The sequence below is a fragment of the Talpa occidentalis genome, unplaced genomic scaffold (genome assembly GCF_014898055.3).
Source record: "Talpa occidentalis isolate TD23 unplaced genomic scaffold, MPIMG_talOcc4v2.1 talOcc4.5, whole genome shotgun sequence".
NCBI classification, from domain to species: Eukaryota; Metazoa; Chordata; class Mammalia; order Eulipotyphla; family Talpidae; genus Talpa; species Talpa occidentalis.
Genome location: NW_023604861.1, coordinates 77,750,165 through 77,773,355, shown reverse-complemented (window position 1 = coordinate 77,773,355; position 23,191 = coordinate 77,750,165). Strand labels below are relative to the sequence as shown.

Genomic DNA, 23,191 nt, shown 5'->3' with positions numbered 1-23,191 from the left:
GGAGCAGCCGGGGATCGAACCGGCGCTGCAGAGGCCGCGGGCAGCTTCGCAATCCAGCGCTCAACCGCTGCGCCACCGGGAGGCCCCCTCCTTGATTTCTGATTGCTGTTTTTCCAAGCAAAAAGAACCCTTTCTAAGAGCGTTAACCTCATCTTCTGGAAGTGGGGTCAGGTAACTGCATTGCCATTAACTCCCAAGACTCGGCACCCCAAAGTTGGAGAACTACCAGGCTGAAAGCTGCTGCCAGCGCCAGCAGAGGAAGGGGGTTGAGCGGGAGGGGAGCACCTCAGACGTGGAATTCTCTGTTGGTCTAAATGGAAATAGTTGACACGGTTATTGTCCCACATCCAGGAGAGCTAGGTAAATGGTTTCCTCATTTTCCCTCCATAAATCAACACGGATATTCTTGGCAAGCTCTGCTCCTTGCAGGGTGGGCAGTTTTGAGTCAAGTGAGAGGGTTAACTCCTCTTCGTTTCCTGACCCTGTCCTGCCTTTTTGTAGATGCAATTCTTTCCCTGTCTGCCTCACAGCTAATTATTTTAGCAGACAAGCTCCACTCCTGAAGAAAACAGGGCATATTCTTGAAAGTAATAACAGTACTGAAATTTAATGGGCAAACTCCCTGCTTGGGTCCGTTTCTGAATAAAGTCAGCTACCATTTGGTTTAGTTTGCCAGTCAGCAAATCTTTCCTTCTGAAAGTCTAAGATATTTCATTTTATCCTGTCATTTCCAGGAACTTGGGAAATGCAAAGAAAGGTTTTGTGATCTGAGCTATATTCAAGTTTTCCAGTCTCACTGATGTGATGGTGGGAGATTGGGAGCACCATAAATCCAAACCTCTTTAGACTCTTAACATATGGGAATTTTATTACATAAAAAATTCCCCTCACATTTTGTTCAAAAGACCCACAAATACAACAAAACAAACTTTCTTTAGAATATTTATGCCTTCCTTATTGTTTTTTTAAAGCACCTGAGAGGATTTTTGTTGGTTGACACCAATCTTAGCTTCATTTGAATGGTATACAGAAAACAAGGCATAAAACTACTACATATATTAAATGAAAACTAGAAGAAAACAATGATTTTCATCTACCTCTTTTCAGGAAGTGGTAGAATTACCCAAAACTAAGGAAATAAACATGAGCTTGCATACCATTTTAAAATAATAGCTTGAAGTCAGAAGTCAGTTTTCCCCCACCACCTCTACCTGTGTTTGAGAAGAGACAAATAGTGGAACACTGATACCCCAAAAATCCACATTGTGAACGTTCTGCTTTGAGGAAACTTGAGATTTTCCCGTCAGTTTGTTGTCATAAGAAATGTATTTATAGGGCCTCCCCGGTGGTGCATGTGGGTTGAGCACAGCGCTGTGAAGCTGTCCGCAGCCTCTGCAGTGTAGGTTTGAGTCCTGGCTGGCCAGGGAGATACCCACATGGTGCGGTAGACATCTCCTGTCTCGCCCACTGCTCCCCTCAGCAGTTTTTTTGGTCCGTCTGCCTGTTCTGCTCCCCACTCTGTCTGGTGAATTCTCTCACCCTCCTGTGCTCTGGCCTGTACCCCAGTTCTTGTGTAAATATTTTTTTTTTAAAGAAATGCATTTATAGCCGTCATTAAAATTAATGTAACTACTGGTCATTATGAACAACTAAACACCTCAAGTCTTCTGAAGTATGACTGTAGGGTAAGGAAAAATGTCAGGCTTTTCTGCCATCAGGATAGATGATGGATCCTTGCGGTCCTGAATGCATGCCTGATGGCGGGCACCTGGAATATAGGGTGTGGGCATAGGTAGATGGGATTCACCTGGGCTAAGACTGTGCTTTTTTTTTTTTTTTTTTTTTAAAGATTTATTTATTTATTTTTACAAACACTGGGTACAGTCAGAAGCGGGGGAGGGTGAGAGAATTCACAAGAGCCAGAGCAGACAGAAGGACCGAAGTACACTGCTGAGGGGAGCAGCGGGCGGCAGGAGAGGTCTGCGCGCCATGTGGGACACTCCTCCGGAGGCCGGGGAGCAGCCGGGGATCGAACTGGCGCTGCAGAGGCTGCGGGCAGCTTCGCAACCCAGCGCTCAACCACTGCGCCACCAGGGAGGCCCTAAGACTGTGCTTTTTAAGGGTAGTGTCACGGGGACACCAGCAGCAGCAGATGCTGAGAGAGAAGCAAGAGAAGCAGAAGCTGAGAGAAGGCCCGAGAGCCCATAGAGTGAAGACCTGCTGGGGGTTGGGAGGCTGGCCGGCCTCCCAGCGCCCCAGCACCCCTGCCTGCTGTGTACCTGGTAACCCAAATAAAAGACCTGCAAAACACCACTGAGGACTGTGACTTCTCCTTTACCTGGTCTGCTGGATCAGAAAACCTTCACTGTGCCCATGTCTGCCTCTACAATGACCATGTGTTTGCAGCTAACCATACTGTCAGAGATAGTGCTTAAAAATTAAAATGCTGGAAAATATTTGTGAAAGAGAAAACTGAAGGTGAAGCTTTCACAGTGTAAACAGTAGGTATGAGATACGCGCAAACACATAGCTAAACCCAACCAAACAGAAAACAAATGCCTCCAGCATCAACTACACAATCCGACTAGCGAGAACTGTAAATCTTACCTGTATGGGCTGCAGAATTCAGTTTAAAAGATAGTCACTTCCTACTAAGAGGATCCATCAAATGCCTAGAATGGGTTCCGGCGCTGAAAACTACCCACACAGCTACCTGCAGTTCCTTAAGTTTCTCATTCATGTACTTATAAACAGCTGGTTCCTTTTCCTCCTTCAGTACTTACCTACACCTGGTTACATAATTTTAATATATAGTAGCAGCCTACTGCCCTCCCCTTCCAATCTCTGGATGAAATCATCCTTGCCTAAAAGAGCAAAAGCAGCAGCAAGCTTTTCTTTCTTTAGCTATCAACTACAGTAACTCCACAAAAACTTCCAAATTTTGGAATCAAATAAGTTTATACTTTGAAAAAAAAAAAAAAACACAACAAAACAGAACTTGAATTCTAGATAGGTGGCTGCCAAACTGCATTCAAGTTTGTTTACAAGTCAATTGCATGGAACTTGAAACATATTTCTTCTCCAGAAGTAAAGTTACATGGGGTGGGGGGCAGCTTCCTTGGCCAGAATACTATTCTTTAACCTGAGTGGCTGAGCTGTAGCACTAGGGGGACTAGCTTTTTATCAGAGAGCTGGGAACCATGCAAGCCAGAAGTGAAAAAGAATCTCTAAAAACAATTTTGAAACACACAGTATTCTTTGATTATTTCTCTTCTAGTACCCAATTCCTATACACATGGGATCCCTAAGATCCCTAGTAACTTTACATTTCCTCCCGAGTCTGCCTGATCGCAACAACTCGTTCCTAACTTACAAACCCGCCCTTCACTTAATCACCTCAGCTGCTAAGCTTTACCACAGGAGGCAGTTTGAGCCACTGGAGTTCCCTTGAATTCACACAATGCATAACACAGACTGATGCTTTAGCCTTCCCAGAGGAATTTGTTTTGAGTAAAGGATATTAACACCCACCTGAATTGAGGATTAGTCTTGGGGTGGGGTGGAGCTCACCACAGTGGCCAACCAACCGCCGAGAGTTGATTTCCAGGATTTGTTCCCATCTCAATTCTGACCGTTTGCTAAAAGCTCTTTAAGTTTTTTGAAGAGGCAAGGGCACACAGGTATGCACATGGGGGACTGGATCATACTTTGGGGTATACTGTTAGCTTGCTATAGCAGGGGTGAGTACTTTGTTGGACTGGTCATAAGGACAGCTGGCAAACAGGTAAATCCCCTGAAGCCCTCGGGAGTTCAATTTAGTAGGTCCACGTGGTGCTCAGTGACCTGCACTTTTAAGTACTTCCAGTGATTCTGACTTCATACTGAGATAGTGAGGGGCAAATAATTTGTTCAAAATACAAGTGATTATATTCTGGCTACATAATTTCCTATAGTATACTTAATTTTAGGTTCCACCTAAAGCACTAAGTAAAAACAAGTAAGAAAAACAGCTTTAATTGATCATCAAGGGACTTCGAATCATATCTAGTCATCATATTTTTTTAAAGATTTACTTATTTATGCACACAAGAGCTGGAGTACAGGCCAGAGATGTGTGTGTGTGTGTGGGGGGAGGGTGAGAGGACTCACCAGAGTCAGAGTGGGGAACAGAACAGACAGACTGACAAACACACTGCTGAGGGGAGCAGCGGGCGAGACAGGAGAAAGGAGAGGTCTGCTGCGCCATGTGGGTTGCTCTCTGGCCGGCCGGAGATCGAACTCTTGCTGCAGAGGCTGCAGAATGCTTCATAGTGCGGTGCTTAACCCCTTGAGCCACCAGCGAGGCCCCCATCATATTCCTTTTCAACAGTTCTTAAACTAATGGCAGCAGCTTTCAAATAGAGATGTCACACACACAACACACAAAGTAGATTGAAGGTTTCAAATCAATGGGCCAAATGGGTATTAGCCACTTTTTCTGTTCATTGAATTTGTAGCTAGCCTCCATTGTTGTATCTTTAGGGGTTATAGGTTTAAACCTCTACAAATGGATAGTCTCACACCATACCCACTACCATCGCCCCAATAATCATTCACCATGTTCCACTGGGTCCCTTCCCATCTTCATTCGTCCACCCTGCCTCTCTGGTTGCCTAAATTTTAGCCCGATGTTGAGAATTTATTCTTAGTTTGAGTTTGACTGACCCTTTATGCTTCTCTATATCCCACGTGTAAATGAGGCCATCAGATATCTTTCCCTTCTGACTTACTTCGCCTAACATTATCCTCTCCAGTTCCATCTATGTTGCTGCAAATGGCAAAAGCTCATCCTCTTTTTTTTAATTGACGTTTAAAAAAAAGATTTATCTATCTATATAAGAACCGGGGTACAGGCCAGATGCGCGGGAGGGTAAGAGGATTCACCAGAGACAGAGTGGGGAACAGAACAGGCAGACTGACTGAAATACACTGCTGAGGGGAGCAGCGGGTGCGACAGGAGGTCTGCCGCACCATGTGGGACCCTTGCTGGCCAGCCGGGATAGAACCTGTGCTGCAGAGGCTGCGGACAGCTTCACAGAGCTTCACTCAACTGCCTGCGCCACCAGGGGAGACCCAAAAGCTCATCCTCTTTTATAGTGTAGTCTTCTATTGTATACATATATTCACATTTTTCTAATCCATTCCTGCCTTTGAGCATGCAAGCTGTTTCCATAACTTAGCTATTATAAATATTTATTTTTGACAATTGAACTGCAGTTAAAGTTCAAATATTTTACTCCTAACACTATGTTGGCATGAAATATGAATATGTAACAGTACAAATAATTCTCAAGAAATCAGATGTGTTTCCTAATTTATAATTACTTTTCTATGTATAAAATTCTTATTTTTTTAAAAGGTTTATTTATTTACGCATGTAAGAGCTGGGTTGTAGGCCAGAGGTGTGGGGGGTGAGAAGATTCACCAGAGACATAGTGGCGAGCAGAACAGGCAGACTAAAATACACTGAGGAGAGAAGCTGCATGCTGCAGTGGCTGCTGACGGCTTGACAGTACTGAGACTTAACACTTGTACCACCAGGGAGGCCCTAAAAATTCTTAGTCATTTTCAAACCCCAAGGAAGAACAAAGCAGCTCCCTAGAGGTTTTTTTAACCAATCATTTAAAAAAAAACAAAAAACAAACAGCATTCATTAGGCAAAAACTCAAGGTTATTGACATAGGAGACTGTCAGAATCTACCTGGGGCTTAAAAAGCATATTATTCCCAGGGCATACCTGGTGGCGCAAAGGGTTAAGATGCAACCTATGAAGCTATCTGCAGCCACTGTAGCAGGAGTTTGGTCCCCGGTCAGGGATATACCCTCATGGTGCAGCAGACCTCTCCTGACTCACCCGTCGCTCCCCTCAGCAGTGTACTTCACCCAATCCACCTGTTCTGTTCCCCACTCTCTTGTGAATCCTCTTACCCGCGCCCCCCCACATCCTTGGCCTGTACCCCAGTGCTTGTATGCATAAATAAATCTTTGGGGAAAAAAAAAAAAACACAATCTACTTTGGAAAGGTAATTAAAAAAAAAAAAAGCTTATTATTCCTGAGACTGGTTTCGCACTTTCCAAAACCAAACCTTTCAATTAGTTTGGGCATGCAGTTAAAATATTCTCCAACTTATTTCAAGGAAAATTATTTGCAGAGAGGTTTCTAGTCTTTCCACTGTCCTCTCTAGTGGGTGAGAAAAAGTGAATATAAGAAACAGGACAGGACTCTATTCTGCCAAAGGGAAGAGAGAAATAATTTGGATCCCATCCCCACTCATATAAATCTGCATATAACAGATACTTATAATAGGCACAAGAATCCTTTTTTGTCACTGCCATAGCCTAGATGATTTTAACAAAAGTAACTATAATCTAAAAGTTTCTCCATAACTTCAGACGTTAATCAATGCAGAGCAAGATGCTTTTTAAATTTTCATATGAAAATCACTGGAATTTATATAACTTCTATGCAATCAATGGTCAAAGTCAGTACATTGGCTTTACATTGAGTATTCACACTTGCAAATGTTTTCTCAGTCCTTTCTCTCACTTACCTCTGATGTCTCATTTTTTTCTTTTCAATTTGAATTTTCCTTTGAACTTGAGCTGCAGGAAAAAAAGTGACCCTACAAATATTTCAAGTACTGTCGTGGGTAGTTGGACAATCAGTCTGAGGCTAGATAGCATGTTAAATATTGAGCTAAAATCAACCCTTCAGTTTCTGATTTACTTATGTTGAAGAGCCTCTTTGAAAATTCCTAAATTAGTACAGATACAGATTCAGTTGTACAGTGGCCTCAGTTTGTTGGTGGAGGGAAAAAAATGAAGCTCACAAGATACTCATTCCATCAACATTGACACCAGAAGCAGAGTCCAGCATTTTCTTCCCGTGTAACATATGGAGAGAGCCGTCACATTATTCTTCTAAGACTAGATGACAGTACTGGAGGAAAACCTCAAGTGCTGGGGGGACTCTGGCTGTAAAGGGAGCAGTGAGGTTCAAACATATAAGAGTCGATGAAGGAGGAAAACCAAAAATACTCGTCAATTCCTCAGCCCCCATTCTCAAAGGCTAGTAAAAATCAAGGGCCAGTTTAATAAACTTTATCCTTTAGCTGTTTTGTAAAAAATAGTACGCCAAAAAGTCTGCAGGTGAGCCAAAATACCCCTGAAAAGAGGCATGTTACATACAGGTCTATCTAGAGTTCCTAATACTCTGAAAGCTACCATCCTAAGTCTTTTGGCAAACGAAACAGTCTGTTCAAGGCAAAAAATCTCTAGTGAATCTGTAATTTGCTCTTATTTCTATTTTTTTTTCTTTTGTGTTTAAAGGCATACCAGAAGTACAGGTTTCTTAGTCAAACCATTGAATACTGAACTGAACTTGGCCTACCAACTACCATAAAGTTGTCAATCCATCTTTAGTTGGCTAAAATTAAAACATGAATAAAAATAAGAAAGCAAAACTGTTAAGTAAAAGACAAAATCCAAATTTACTTTGAAAATTCTGATTTTATTTTCTGAATCAAAAGAAGTATGTTAAATTTAGAATGTTTAACTTTTCCATTATCTTTCAAAATACTTTCCAGATATTGTTGAGTGCTCAGAACTATGCAAGTTAACATCCAATACCACATTTTAAAGAAAAAAAGGTTTAAATGGAGGACCTTCTCAAGGCATTGGCAATTCTGATTTAAAAAGAAGAGAATCTTAATCATCACTGGAAGTTTAAGTGACAGTTGGTTTTCAAGAGCTAAAAACCAGATCTCATTTAAAACAGAAAAATTTTTAATTTCTCAGGGATTCATATCTGACAACTTCGATTAAGTAATACTTCCCCACCCCAACATTATTAAATGCTTTATTTAATCTTGAAATAGGAAAATTATAAAATGGAATTTTAAAGTTATGCTATATATAGATATTTATATATCTCAATACACCATGTTTGCTAGCAGATTATGAGATTAAAAACAAATTCTACATTCATGGGACAAATGACAAATGTTCTTTCATTGTTTTATTTAAAGAGTCTGACTACATTCTTTCTTTGTTTCTTCCCTCATATATTAAAAATCATGACCAAAGACCAGGAGTCAATCCATCTACCTGAAAGGAATAGGTAGTAGGTCCATGTGTGTCCTTTAACAAGTCTAGTGCTCAAATGGTGGGGGGATTTATAAGAACATGATTTAGACACTTTAGAATTCTCAGGTGACTCTGACATCCATGTTCCTAAAGCCTATGAGACGTCTTAATAGGCTATTCATGTGTACTGAAGCATGTCCAGCATGCAGGTAAATTTATTGGTTCAAATTGAGGTGAAACAGACAAAAGAAAAACCCAACTTAATATGAACAGAAGCTGTATAATTAAAATTAACCTTCGGCTGCTGCTTAGATTTTTAAGTTTTCTCACAATTTCTCCAATTTTAGTCACCCTCAAAAGGAAGCTGCTTTTTTCAAAGCCATCAGTAAAGAATATTTTGAAATGAAGAGAAAATATTTTTCCCCAGAATCCGCGTTTTGTACAGAATCTGCAATTGTACTTTCGTACAATTTCATAGTACTTTATTTTTCAAATTTAGCAAGAACTCACGTCTGAGCACTATTTGATAATTTCTCAGATACCATGCAATACCAGCAGGATTCATAAATAAGATCTTCTGACACAGGGAGGAAAGTCTGCTAACATTTACAAAATGCCAACAACTCTTTTTCAAGCATAAGATGGCTGAGATTTAGTAGGTGTTATGATCAATTTTTGGGTACAAATACAAATTTAAATCTTGATTTCTTGCCAACATTTTAAAGTCAAGTTTTACTCCATTTTCAGGTTTCAAATCAAAACAAAAAAAAAACTAATAGAAATTACCTAACTGGCAACAAGTCCCATATTTCAATATTATTTTTAAACCAACAATTATAACCTACTGCCAGTAATTATTCTATGTATTTACTTGTTTTTATTAAATAAGTACTGGCCAGTATATAAAAGAATCATTTGCAAGAATAGTACTTGGCACTGGGTTACCTTAATGCTTCTGATATAAATGGAAGCACTTAGAAAATACCAGCTCTTAAGCACTTTTTTAATCTGTAATTTGAATATCCAAAAGCATTTTGTAAATGTTACTTCTCCATTGATAGAGTCTAGGGAGTCTAGTCCCAGCTAGCCTGGTTGATTTTAAAAAAACAAATAAAACCCTAAGTCACATGATAATAGAATACTACACTTGCTTTTTATACCATATGGAAAAAGTTCCAGGCAGACCATAAGTAGAAGAAAATCTGCCAAATCAAAGTACTGTAAATAAAGTTCATCTTATGTACCCCAGAGCTTTTAGAAAAGCTCACAAATGAAAAAAATCAAAACCAAAAGACCACCCCCCTCCCCACACAAAAACCCACCCACAACACTTTAGTTCTGAGCCTAACATTGCCCTAAAATGTTAATATGAGAAGCTTTAAGGTACTTAAAAAGCTGTAGCAGTAACTGCTGAAAATGCCACACTACAGTAAAGGGCTCGCCCACCCATCCCTTATACCCTCACCCCAATAATATGTAAAAGCTTCTGTTAAGGTTTTTTTCCTTACGCTAGTAAAGGCATACCACCTAGTGTGCTAAAGACTAAAACTAGCAGCATTAGAGCAGTAAAGTGAAAATATGAAGCCTACAGGAACGATCTAAATGCCTATTTAGAAGAAACAACGCAGCAGACAGGACCCTTTGCCTTCTCATCCCGTTTGCAGGGAAGTGGTTGAATTACCCACTTATCCACGTTAACGAAAATTTAACAAAGCTTCCCTAAGACACCAGAAAAAAACCTGACCTTTCCAGTCAAAGGGCATAAAGAAGTCGCCTCCATGTTCAGGAGTTAAATGAGTTCAAAGATTGGCAATAAAGGAAAAAAGAAAGCACAGAGGTGTGATGAGACAAGCCTGGGAATTTATCGAACAGTCACACCAAGTTTCTCTAGCACACGGACACCCTTTTCTTGGTATTCTTGCCGGGTCATCCAAAAGTTGTCTTTGTCTTTCATGATATCGGCCAGAACTGCACCACCCAGAAATACCATGTGCTTTCTGCGGGGTGGGTCTTCAATGCGGATCTTAAATTTCTAAAGGGAAAAGAGGAGATAATAAAATGTTACAATGTGCAGAGGACTTTCGGGTGCCATGACTTTTTCATATATTCTCTTGTTGAGTTCTCACAAAAGTCCTGTGGTGTAAGCAAGACAGCCACCTTTGGTATCTGAGCTACAAGGACATTTTGTCATTTTGCACAAAGCTCAGAGCTAGAGCACACATTCATCACAGTGTGATCAGAACAGTTCTGATTCACATCTGTTGCTCCATCATTAACAGCAGCCTCTGTCACTCTCAAAAGTGTCCTGATCTGAATGATAAATTTCCTGATCTCTCTACTGAGCGCCTGAGAACCAGAGGCCTGACGATAGCAGGTGCTGTCAATCAAGCATTTGGATAAGAAGACTTCTACAATTCTTCAAGGTCTAACACTGCTATGATTCCGGGTCTGTGCAACGGAGGAAGGTTAAGCTCTTTTCTTAGAAGCAAAACTCACTTCCTTGTTGTCTCATAGTCAAATGAAATATTCTCAAAATAAGTCCAAATATGGTCAAAATAAATCATGGAGATATTAGAAAGAATGAACACAGTAAGCAAAATAAAATTAGAGAGTCCATAACCACTATTAATTCTCTAATAAGGGTACACCTCAATCTGGATGGTCAGTCAACTGAAAGAGAAACACTATGTGGCATAGTTTTATTTAGTGCCACAAATCCTGGAAAAAAAACTCAGAGTAACCTTGTCATTCTAAATTATTTGTCTTTATGTCACATAACAAACTATAGGGATCTGACAAAATGACATAGAAACATGCCAATTTTCTTATTACTCAATTCTCAGGTTATTCTACTATTTTAGTTACGCTAGTTACTTTTTTGCTCTTAGGCAAACCGGCAACTTTTGTAAAGGGCCAAACAAAATACTTGAGGATATGTAGGTGTCTCTAGCAACCACTTGATACATGGTGTAACTAGAAGACAGTCTCAGACAACAGGTGACATTATATAAAGAAAAATGGCCTGGCTATGTTCTAATAAAACTTTATTTGCAAAAACAGCCAATTTTTGGCACAGGGATGTAGTTTGCCCGGCTCTAAGGGAAGCCTGGCTGGTCCCTGAAGACACTGCTGCTCCTGCAGCTTTCTTAACTGGCTGCCATTTTCCCTCTCTCTAAAAGTACCTTCCTCATCTGGGGGTCTGGAGACAGAAATCTTGTTCCTCACTGCTGCTTTTTTCTCCCTCTTTCCGAAACTCCACAGCACCTCTGAAACTCATGCTATCAGACCATACCACCTAGAACTCCTCCTTGCTCAAGTCAGCTCTGATTTCCAAGCTACTTCATCTCATACAAAAGAGTACTAATGCTCCCTACTATTTCCTGATATTATCCTAAGATACTGTCCGCTCCCTCTCATGCCTCTTGGTAAGACATCAACTCAGATATTATTTTTTTACTTTACCCTCACCCCTCAAGCAACTGAATAAAACACCAGAGAAACTAAACATCCTGCTTTAATATAGCACTTACCTCAACTGAACCCCTTAATGCTGCTCAGCAATCCACACATTTCTCTCTTCCACTCTCCAGGACAAATCATTTGATGCCGTCTCCTCTATTTTAAGCGTCTAGCACCCCCACCCTGTTCTCAGAGCCTCAGTGGTCTTTCTATACCATCTTTGTTTTCCCCCTCCCCCTCATCAAGTTACCACATCCGATGATTCTTTAAAAACAAGTAAGATTCTGTAATTTCTTTGCTCAAAACCCTCTCAAGACCTTACATTTCACTTGGAGCAAAGTCAAACTCATTCCTGTGGCTAAATAAGACCTGCGTCCCTAATACCTCTGTCACCTCACCTCCTGGCTTCCTTTGCTCCAGTCAGCCAGCCACACCTGTATTCTTGTAACTACACAGGTCTGTTGTGTTTGCAGTTTCTGCCTTTCAGAAAATTCTTCCCCAGTTACCTGACTCACTTTCTCCTTCAATCCCTCACTTCTGCTCAAGTTACCTCATTAGAGAGGCTTTATCAGCTCACACTTTCTTTACTTTTCATCATAATGCTTATTACTACTGACATATTATTTATAGACTAAAACAGGGATTTTGTTTTGTTCATCACTGTTGTGTCCCTAGTCCTACAGCACTATCTGATACCCAAGAGTGCCAAAAATATTTGCTGAATAAATAAATGACTAAGCTATATGTGTAATTGAATAAAGTGAGACAAATGAGAGAGGTACTTAAGACAACACTGCTTCTTTTCATTTTCCTAATTTGTTAAATGTATTAGGTCCATTCAATTTAAGTCACATATATAAGCTGTAACATTACTGTCTATAATACATAGAGTCCTCTGTAGTTTGAAAATTCATTATCTAACAGTTGGTCTAAGTCAGAGATACAAAACTGAGATTAACTCAAAAGTAAATGATTCCTGGTTGAGTTCACAGTAAAAAAATCACTGCCAAAGATCTACCAGCTACTCTAACTTTTCTTTATACCTTATACACCCATAACTACCAATGAAAGTCTATGATTAAAGAGCTATGGTAGTTGATGGGGAATGCAAACAACTGGAGACATGATGTTTTACATCTGACTGGGGAGTTAAGATAATGCAAGAAAGAGCCAAAAAACTACTTAAATTTAGAAATATGAGATAGTTCAAGAACTGCCCCAAAGTCTAGTTGGAAAGCCAACAAGTAAGCTTAAAATACCCCAAGTGGGCATCTATCTCTGCATGGTATAGAAGGTTCTTCCAGGTACTCAGAGGCACACTGAATTCAGGTTGTTAGAGACGAACCAGACCTGCTGACCCTGGAACTAGCTGCCTCCGCCTACTGAATACAGAGCCAACCAGGCATTACAATCGTCCTGGGACAGCGCTTACCTTGAACCATTTACTCCTTCCTAGCTCTTCAAGGATGTGTTTTTTTTTTTTTTTTTTTTTTTTTTTTGCTACACTAGGCATTTATTTAGGAAGACTTCTTGCTCCCTCTGGTGGTAGTCAAGATTCATAAACTACCTTGCAGGGTTTTTAAAGTATGGTTACAGTTGAATTATTGTTACTTACAGAAAGTTTTTCCACATCTCCCTTTAAAACTCGTTCTAAATAAAGTTGTTTGAGTTCTCGTTCCAACCTTGATGGCAGACCAGGATACATAGTAGACCCTCCAGAAAGCACAATGTGCTTATAGAATTCAGATCTAAAAAAAACATAATAGGTATTCATGAGGTTTCAGATTAGGAAAAGTGTATCTCAGAGGTACTTAACTATTACTTGTGTCAATCTGACCGGCTGCTGGCAGAAGTAAAGAAAATTCAGTATGTAATCAGAGGATTGAATGCTATTACAATGTTAGATAACAAATCCTCTTTTCATATAAAAGTATTATAATTCAATGAAAGTACTTTTAAAGCACATGACACTTTCTTGCAAATGTAACCGATTGTTTTACCAACAACCAAGTTGTTTTTTTTTTTTAAATAGTCACTTTTTTTTTTTATTTTAAGATTTATTATTTATACAAGCACTGGGTACAGTCAGAAGTGCGGGAGGGCGAGAGAATTCACCAGAGCCAGAGCAGGGAGCAGAGCAGGCAGAAGGACCGAAGTACATGGCTGAGGGTAGCAGCCGGGGATCGAACTGGCGCTGCAGAGGCTGTGGGCAGCCTTGCAACCCAGCACTCAACCACTGCACCACCGGGGAGGCCCCAACAACCAAGTTTTTACATAACAAACCTCCAATACTTGTAATGAGTTACCAAAGGGCTTCCTGAAATCTACTGAGATGTGGATGTTTAATCAACCATATTCTACTTTGATTTGAGATCCTGCTTTTAATTTTCCATTTGCCTTTTGCAATTTTCCTCTTGTTCCTTTACCTTGAGCTGCCCACTGTTATTTTTGGTTAGATGTTTGCTCCTTATAGCAGACCTTTCTTTCTTAACATGCTGATAGCTATGATACTCAAATCTAAAATAATTGCGTATGTAGTAAAGTAATGAAATCTAAGTCTGAGGAACTCTTCTCATAGTATAGTTCAGAAGCTGAGTCACATCCATTTTTGGCCTTATTCAAGCTGCCTTCCAGACTTTCACAGACTTCCAGGTTCCAATGGCTCGGGCTACTGTAAATCTTGCTTCCAGAAAAGCAGTATTTCTGTATTTAATTGCAGAAGTTTGCATGAGTATAGCAAAAGCCAAGTAGTTCAAGTATGATTACATAAGCTATGTACCCATGGGCATTTATATATATGCTTTCAATACGCAGGCTACACAAAGCAAAATCTGAACTGTACTATTTTCAATGCCTGCTCTGTGGAGAGGGTACTGAACTTCAGTGCTTTAGGAATGTCAAACCTTTAATAACCACTAAAGGGCATGGACTTTTAAATGCACTTTTGCTATTAATGATTAGTAAACCAAGGGACAAAGCACCTACCTTATCCCTACTGTAAGATTCTACCACAAAGACCAGATTAGATTTTGTCAACTTCCATTAGATTTATAGATTGTGATAAGCCAACTGCTATTTTTTAAAATTTCCATTATTATCTCAGCCATTCCACCAAAATTAGTGGGTGTTTAATTCAGGGTTAAACAAATACGTAAGCAAACACTGCTTTACAGAAAGCTTCTGAGTGAATTCCCCAATAACCTGTATATAGAGGAGGGCGTTCTAAGATTCAAATTCTAGGGGCAACAAAAGAAAAGATTATGTAGCTTTTTATAGAACTAAATAAAAACAAATTTTTGTAGGGCCAAAAACATGTCAGAGACAAATGACAAAACAGGAGACAATGACTGCACAGATTATCACAGAAAGTTAAAGAATTTTCAGAAACTGCAGGGAAAAAAATGACAAAACTTCTATAGAATGAGGAAAAAACAAGAACAGATAGCTCACTAAAAATAAACAAAATGGACTGAAACATAAAAAAATATGATCAACTTAACTCTTAAGGCAAATGCAAATTACAACTATAAGAAGATATCTTTTTTCACTCTTCATCACACTGGCATGAAATTAAAAACAGTGAGATATTCACCTGACTGAGAACAAGCTGTGGGGACACCTAGACTGCTGGTGGAAATGTGGGTACAACTTCCACAGAGGGGAATTTAGCCATAACCAAACTACATGCATTCACCCTTGGGCCCAACAATTTCCCCTTCAGAAGTTTTTTTCAAAATACAGATGGCCAACAATATAAAAACACAGTGTGCATAAGGTTATTAATCACAGCATTTCTTTTCAGCATAAATACTGGAATCTACCTAAATAACCTAACATAAAAGATTTGTTAAATAAACTATGCTATGTACTAACAATGGAGTCCTATGCAACTGTAAAAAAGTACAAAGAAAATCCCCAGGAAATGAACAAAGGTTGTTTAGGCTACATAAAATGAAAATAGCAAAGTACAAAGTATTTATACTATGCTGTTTTTTGTGTAAAAGGAAATAAACAAAGCAAGGAGAAACCTGAAACCAAGAGACCATTTACCTATAGGAGGGAAACAAGGAGCAGGGAGAGTATCATCACTGGTAAGTATACTCTCTTGACTAAACTGTTTATACTTACTTGACTGTACTGTTAATGTTTGCCTACTCAGAAAACAAAATGAAAAGTGAGCTTGGATTATTCTCTGCCACAAAACAAAATGTGCTCAGAAAAAGATGGGGATATGTCAGAGAACAAGAGCCAAGAATTGAGTGTCCATTGAAAGGACTCTCAATGGCCAAATCAGGAACAATTCAAGCATCAAAATACCTAAATAGAGTAATAAATTATAATCCACTGAATAAAACTGAGTCCATACTAATAATAGACAAGCAAACAAAACAAGGGAGGAGGGAAAGCACTTTCAATGCTAGAATGCTGATTAGTAAGTACAGAAGGAATAACAATTATAAAAACAATTTTTGTGACTATCACAATAAAAATGGATTTAGTCAAGAATCATCAATAGATGGTAAAAGGGGGGAGGCAGTTTGATGATTTACATAGTTTCAGAGTATTTTCCTATAAGTTACTTATAAACTAGGAAAAGTAGAAAAATTACACAGTATAGAAAAGTAAAATGCTCTAAGAGCTTGACACTAAAATCAGCAGTACGACATCCCCTCTGGATGTGATACCTGAGGAAACATTACTTAGGGACTAGCCTAGCCGAAAATGCATAACCTGCATCGAATCATAAAAAAAACATTCAGAGCCTCCCTGGTGGTGCAGCAGGTTGAGCATCCCACTGTGAAGCTAGCTGTCTACAGCCGGCCAGGGAGAAACCCACATGGCAGGACAGACCTTTTCTGTCTCACCCACTGCTCCCTTCAGCAGTGTATTTCAGTCAGTCTGCCTGTTCTGTTCTCCACTCTGTCTCCGGTGACTCCTCTCACCCTCCTGCGCCTCTGACCTGTACCCCAGTTCTTGTATAAATAAATAAATCTTAAAAAAAAAAAAAATTCAAACCCAAATGAAAGACAAGAATTGTAAAAGACAAAAGATGACTAAGAGAGTTATACATTGTATGATCTTTTACTGGGGGTGAGAAAAACTGTATAGAGGACATCTTTGGGAGACTGAGTGGACAAAACTGAAATATGGATGGTAGATTCAAGTATATCAGTAATCAATTTCCTGAACTCAAATAGCTACTCTATGGGTACAGAATATCTTCATTCTCAGGAAATACAAACTATTAAGGAGTAGAGAGGACTAACGCATTCAACCAATTCTCAAATAACTCAAGGGGGGTTAAAAAAAAAAAAAGTATGATAAAGCAAGCAGGCAGAATGTTAAATTGAGAAACTGCATAATGAGTATACAGAAGTGCTCTATTACTCCATAATCTTCCTTTCAGTTTTAAATTATTTTCAAATGAAATTCTGGAAGGGGCTTCTGAGACAGTGATATATGGTGTTCAATATCCAGTGTCACCCTATCAAAAAATTATTTTGGCATGGGTGGTTCAGTGGTAGAATTTTTGCCTGCCAAAATTATTTTGCCTTATCTATTCAAAAACAAGATTAGATAATAGACAACTTGGTCACTCCATTTATACTCCATCTATTTAAGAGAGATAAATTTGAAAACACAATTTCTTCTACCTTGTGTCAATGTCAGCCGCCTGTATTGTGTTAAAAAGCAGCTCAGCCACACCCACTCCCTCCACGTTGATCAAATGAGGCTGAAATAGAGCTTCTGGTGCTTCGAATCTCTCCCCACCAACTTTGATAATGCGGCCATCTGGGAGCTAGAAACCAAGAATAACCAGGTATTAGAAAATTTTTACAATTTGCTAGTGTTCTTTAGGACTTGAGTACTTTTAAACACATCTGTTCTATAACCAAAATCACTATCAGTAATATAGATCTCCTAAAATATACTTAAAAAAAAAACCCGTAAAATAAAATACATTTAGATAATTGTTCTTGTTACCTCACACTATTCTGCTTAAAATTGGTATACGAAGACCCTAAATATCAGGAATTTCTAAAAGTCACCAGTGAATGAGAGCGTGGTGTTCCACTGGTATGTACAGCAAAACATTAACAAACAACAGTGATCAAACACTGCATTTGGATTTTGGTGGTGTCAATGCTACTCATCTTGGGGCCTCCCTGGTGGCGTAAGGGGTTAAGACACAACACTATGAAGCTATCTGCGGCACATGTTTGATCCCCGGCCAAGGAAGTGGCCCACATGGTGCAGCAGTCCTCTCCTGTCTCGCCTGTTGCTCCCCTCAGCAGTGTATTTCAGTCAAGCTGCCTGTCCTGTTCCCCACCCTTTCATCGCCCCCCATACCTCTGGCCTATATCCCAGTTCTTGTATGCATAAATCTTTAAAAAAAAGTTGTTCATCTTATCATTTTATGACTATTTTATCACATAGCATATAAACATATTAAATATTTAAATAATTTCTTTCCCCAAATATTTTGTGAAATTTTATTATTTTGCCATCAAAACACTTTATCATCTGTACTATTTCTGTCAAATTAATCCAAAAAATTTTATGACCAGAAAAGCTTAAGGAGGCAATTCTGTTGTAGCCTAATTAGTAGGTCTTACTACATTTTATACAATGGATAAATAGAATTTTAATTAAAGGAAGAATCAAACTGATCATGTATCATTATAACATGATCTTGTGCAGAACACTCTTATGTCACATCATGCTTATATTTAATTAAATGAGAAATGTTAAATAGAAAGTTAAACTGTCTTAAACTACCTCACGATTTCATTGGACTGACCTAAGTAACAAGCACACCTGTATATGCTGGCACATAGATGTTGATATGAGATAACAGAGTTAGTTTTATATTAACGTTTAAAGTTACATAATTAACAATACTTATATTTAGATTCCAATCCTGACTTTCCAATACAACAAAGTGCTACAAAACAAGTTCTTTGAAATGTTAACTCTGTTTTACTGTAACTGTCTACAGATGTATGTAAAGCAATCACATTTGTCGAAAACGCCAGTTTTTTAAATAAATGGTATCAAATCTCTAGCATAAATAAATAAAAGGATACCTATTAAAACAGTTACCCTTAAAAAACAGACAAAAGTCACCAGGTGAGTTTAAAAAACCTCACAAAATCACCTAAAACACAGGAAAAACTTCAAAAGATAGATGGTTATTAGCAAAACCTCTTTAGACCAGTCTCTCTGATGTTGGGGTTTCTCTCATTGCTTTGGCCACTGGCCAGGAGGGGTTCAAGGTTTTTACCAGCCTCGAGGAACTGTTAAGTCTGTATGGCTCCCATTTCTTTTTCTTTTTTGGTTCCGACTTCTTCATACCAAATCTTACTCTATCTTTTGTCTGAACTGGTACCTCTTTACTTACTAATCAGTATACTGTTTTTAATTTATACATATTTTTGTAAGCTACCTCAAGTTCTTTAAAAGGAAATAAATAAAAAATGTCTTACATTTCTAGTTCCCTCACCTTTTGCCTAATGCCATTTTCTACTAAATAAATCAAGTAGACAGAAAACTGAAAATCAAGAGACATTGTAGAGAAGGCTTTGGGAAAGAATCTTCAGGCAAACAAGGAGATCATTAACTTACTAAATAGATCTTATTAACTATTTGTATCAATAACTTCAAAAAATTAGACAAAAGAATTTATATAATTAGTATTTTTAAATGACCTTTACACATATTTGTGAATATGCAGCGCTTATATGGATCAACTGGTCTAAATATACTTGCTTTTATTGCTGTTTATTTCATTTTAGTAATAACTAGATCAAAGATGAGATATGGAAGTACTTTATATTGAAATGAATATAATAGACTTAAGAAAGCAATACATTAAAATCCAAGTAGAATCATCTCTCCTAGTGTAAGATATAATTAGATTCTAAGTCTCACTAGCATTAATTGTAAGGTCAAGTTAGCATTTGTTTTGAACATCATATTAAAAAAACATAAAGTCAGGGAAAGACTGCCACCTACTGAATTATTAAAACAATACTCCAGGATACCCCACGTATATTTCCTAGAACATTAGTCCTATCAAATACTGAAGAGTCCCAGTCTTTTAGGTAGAAAAAGAGGTATACAACATTCTCACAGTCAGGTACACTCTGAGAAGTCCTGCAGAAGCAAAACTGAGTCTCTAAGAGTTGTAACCATTATTTTAATTTTTGTGAAGTATCTATTAACATCTCAAAGAAACAACTCTCTATAAAACACATATTGAAAAGCACTATTCTAGATACTAGAATATAAAAATAATGTCTCTTATCTAATTATGTCCTAAAGTAGAGAAGCTACTTTATGATTTTTGCCCTATATTACATGATATGGTCCTAAAATAATTAAATAGAATCTTAATAGAGAAAGTCATCAATGGTCACACATACACATATCACAACAACCTAAAAGCAAAATAATGAACTCCAAGAAAATCTCCTTAAGTAGACACCAATCATATTGAGTCTACTTTAAAAGCATATATATTTTATTTCTGGAAATACTTACTGTGTAAGATTCAACTAATACTGTGGTTTCTAAGGCCAGTTTCTGCTCTTGCTCAATATTATAACCAACATAACACAGTTTTTCTTTAATCATGCGAACTGTTTCAAAATCAGCAGAATGGTTGAAGGCGTATCCCCGCAACAGAAGCAGCTAATACCAAGGGAAAAAAAAAAAACAGTGAGTTCACCGTAACTTATTTTTTAAGGTTTATTTATTTATTTATACAAGAACCGGGGTACAGTCAGAAGTGCGGGAGGGTGAGAGAATTCAGCAGAGCCAGAGCGGGGAGCAGAACTGGCAAACTGACGAAACACACTGCTGAGGGGAGCAGCGGGCGGCAGGAGAGGTCTGCCTGCCATGTGGGACCCTTGCCGGTGGCCGGGGATCGAACCGGTGCTGCAGAGGCTGCGGGCAGCTTCGGAGCCCAGGGCTCACCATAACTCTTAATGAGTTAAAGTCTGCATAAGTTATTGCTCATTATATGTGTCACATCATAACAAATGCAATGGAAATAAGACCCTAAGTTCTTACTGAATATTTAAGAAATGAGGATATTAGTTACCATAAAAGGATTTATATTTCAGTTTCACAGAAAGTGACAGAATTAAGTTCCTAAATAATAAACGAATAACAAAGCTAAAAAAAACAAAACACACAAAACAAGCTATTTTTAGAAGCACTACCTGAGTATTAATGTCTAGATAGTGTTGATTATCAAAGTCTATTAATAAAGTTCTCATCACAGCAGGAAAAAAGTTACAACTGAGTAATGATACATGTGATCTTTTCATAGTATATACAAATATTACATCATAATATGGTATATCACAACATTGTATGTCAATTTTATGTTTTTAAAAATCTATTAATATTATTTTAGTACTGAATTCCTATAATTGGCAATTTGCTTAATCAATGCCATATTCAGGAAATACCCCTAGGTCTTAGAAAAAGTTCTACCCCTAGCTTCCTTCTTTTTTTTTTTTTTTAAAAGATTTTATTTATTTATTTATACAAGCACTGGGTATAGTCAGAAGCGTGGGAGGGTGAGAGAATTCACCAGAGCTAGAGCAGAGAGCAGAGCAGGCAGACTGATGAAATACACTGCTGAGGGGAGCAGCGGGTGGCAGGAGAGGTCTGCGAGCCATGTGGGACCCTCACCCGGCGGCCGGGGATCGAACCAGTGCTGCAGAGGCTGCGGGCAGCTTTGCAACCCAGCACTCAACCGCTCGCCACCAGTGAAGCCCTACCCCTAGTTTCTAATATTATGCTGACACATATTAGATGGGAAATACCATTTGTTCGATAAGTCAACCCCTCTGACAGAAACAAAATAAATTTTGGCTTAGAATGAAAATAAAATTTTCATTAACTTAATCTTACTATTACTCTAAATGAGACTAAAAGAACCCAATGTCAAGGTGAAGACTTAATGCAACCCAATTTATTGCACAGCTGTTACCCTAGAATTGTTTTTCAATAGCTTCACCACTGACATTTTTGACCCTGTAACTTTTTCTTGTGGGAGAGGCCCTGTTCAGTATGGGATGTTCAGTAGCATTCCCACCAAAAAAGTCTCAGACACTGATGTCCTCTGGGGGGCAGCACTGTCTCTGATTGGGAGCCAAAGACCTGGACAGACTACATTAATTACAGGACTCTGATACAGACAATATTCTAAACATTTTTCGTATTAAAGAAATACACATGACTCCAAGTAGTGGCCTTAAAAGCTTTCTTCAGCAACTTTCTAAAGAAAATTATAACTAATTAAAAATCCAGAAGTAAACTTTAAAATAGTAAATGTTAGGGATAGAAAATTCTCTCACACTCCCCCAGAGAACAGCTGCATTTCTGCACTGACATTGCAGCTGGGACTGTCCTTTGTTTCAAGGACTAGATGAGACCTAGCAGGTATGCAAGGGGTAGTTCCAATCAGTCCATAGCAAAAAGCATGAAAAGGTATGCATAATTGAGAAGGATCCCTTGCCACCCAGAAAGGAAAAAACCCTACTGCTTTGATGGCCTTAGTACAGCTCTCTAGCTTTTCTGAGACTGCCTTCCTGTGCAGTGTACTTTTGCTTCCTAATAAACTCTGTTGTTGGGCCTCCCTGGTGGCGCAGGTGGTTGAGCACAGCACTGTGACGCTGTCAGCAGCCTCTGCAGTTTGGGTTTGATCCTGGCCGGCCAGGGAGCTACCCACATGGCACCGCAGACCTCTCCTGTCTTGCACACTGCTTCCCTCAGCAGTGTATTTCAGTCAGTCTGCCTGCTCTGTTCTGCACTCTGTCTCTGGTGAATGCTCTCACCCTCCTGCACATCTGGCCTGTACCCATCTAGAGAGGCACCAAAGACCCTCAGGTGTCTTGGTCCCCAACATAAACACTAAAAATGGATATATTCCATGAAAACTACTAGAAATTAGTTTGGCACTAGGCCCTGTTTTAAATTGATTATCATTAATTCTCTCACTCCATTTTATGCAAAAGGATAAAATAAGGCAATGCAATCAAGAGTATAGCTTTTTTTTTTTTTAAAAAAAACAACAGGTTAGTTCTTTCTCTCACCATGTTATTTTTTTTTTTTTAAGATTTATTTATTTATACAATAACCAGGGTACAGGCCAGATGCACGGGAGGGTGAGAGGATTCACCAGAGACAGAGCAGGGAACAGAACAGGCAGACTGACGAAGTACACTGCTGAGGGGAGCAGCGGGCACGGCAGGAGAGGTCTGCCACACCATGTGGGATTCTCGCTGGCAGGCCAGGATTGAACACACACTGCAGAGGCTGCAGACATCTTCACAGTGCAGTGCTCAACCGCCTGTGCCACCAGGGAGGCCCAAGAATATAGCTTATTAACATATACCTGCTCAAAGAAAAGTTTTATAGCAGAAAAGGCTGCCAAAATTATTAAAGGAAGTTTAGGGTCTCTTCCATCTTTAAAACATCTCTCTAACCTATTTCTCAGGAATAGCACATATATTTATTTAATGAAATTATGTGTTTTCATTATCTTGGAAATCATGTATGCAAATCTAATTGGTCCATTTCTCTGGTGGTG

At 38.9% G+C, this 23,191-nt stretch overlaps 1 protein-coding gene across 3 annotated transcripts in view; it reads right to left on the bottom strand.

Moving 5' to 3' along the window:
* Positions 1–9,632: 9,632 nt before the first annotated feature.
* Positions 9,633–23,191, bottom strand: part of ACTR2 (actin related protein 2) — a 55,305-nt gene continuing 41,746 nt past the window's right edge. For all 3 annotated transcript variants that reach the window (XM_037527501.2, XM_037527503.2, XM_037527502.2), the window contains 4 exons: positions 20,128–20,277; positions 17,238–17,383; positions 13,199–13,331; positions 9,633–10,156 (listed from right to left, as the gene is read on the bottom strand). In XM_037527501.2, the coding sequence (XP_037383398.1) occupies positions 9,986–10,156; positions 13,199–13,331; positions 17,238–17,383; positions 20,128–20,277 (600 nt within the window). In that variant the 3' untranslated portion in view covers positions 9,633–9,985. The remainder of the gene's footprint in view (positions 10,157–13,198; positions 13,332–17,237; positions 17,384–20,127; positions 20,278–23,191) is intronic.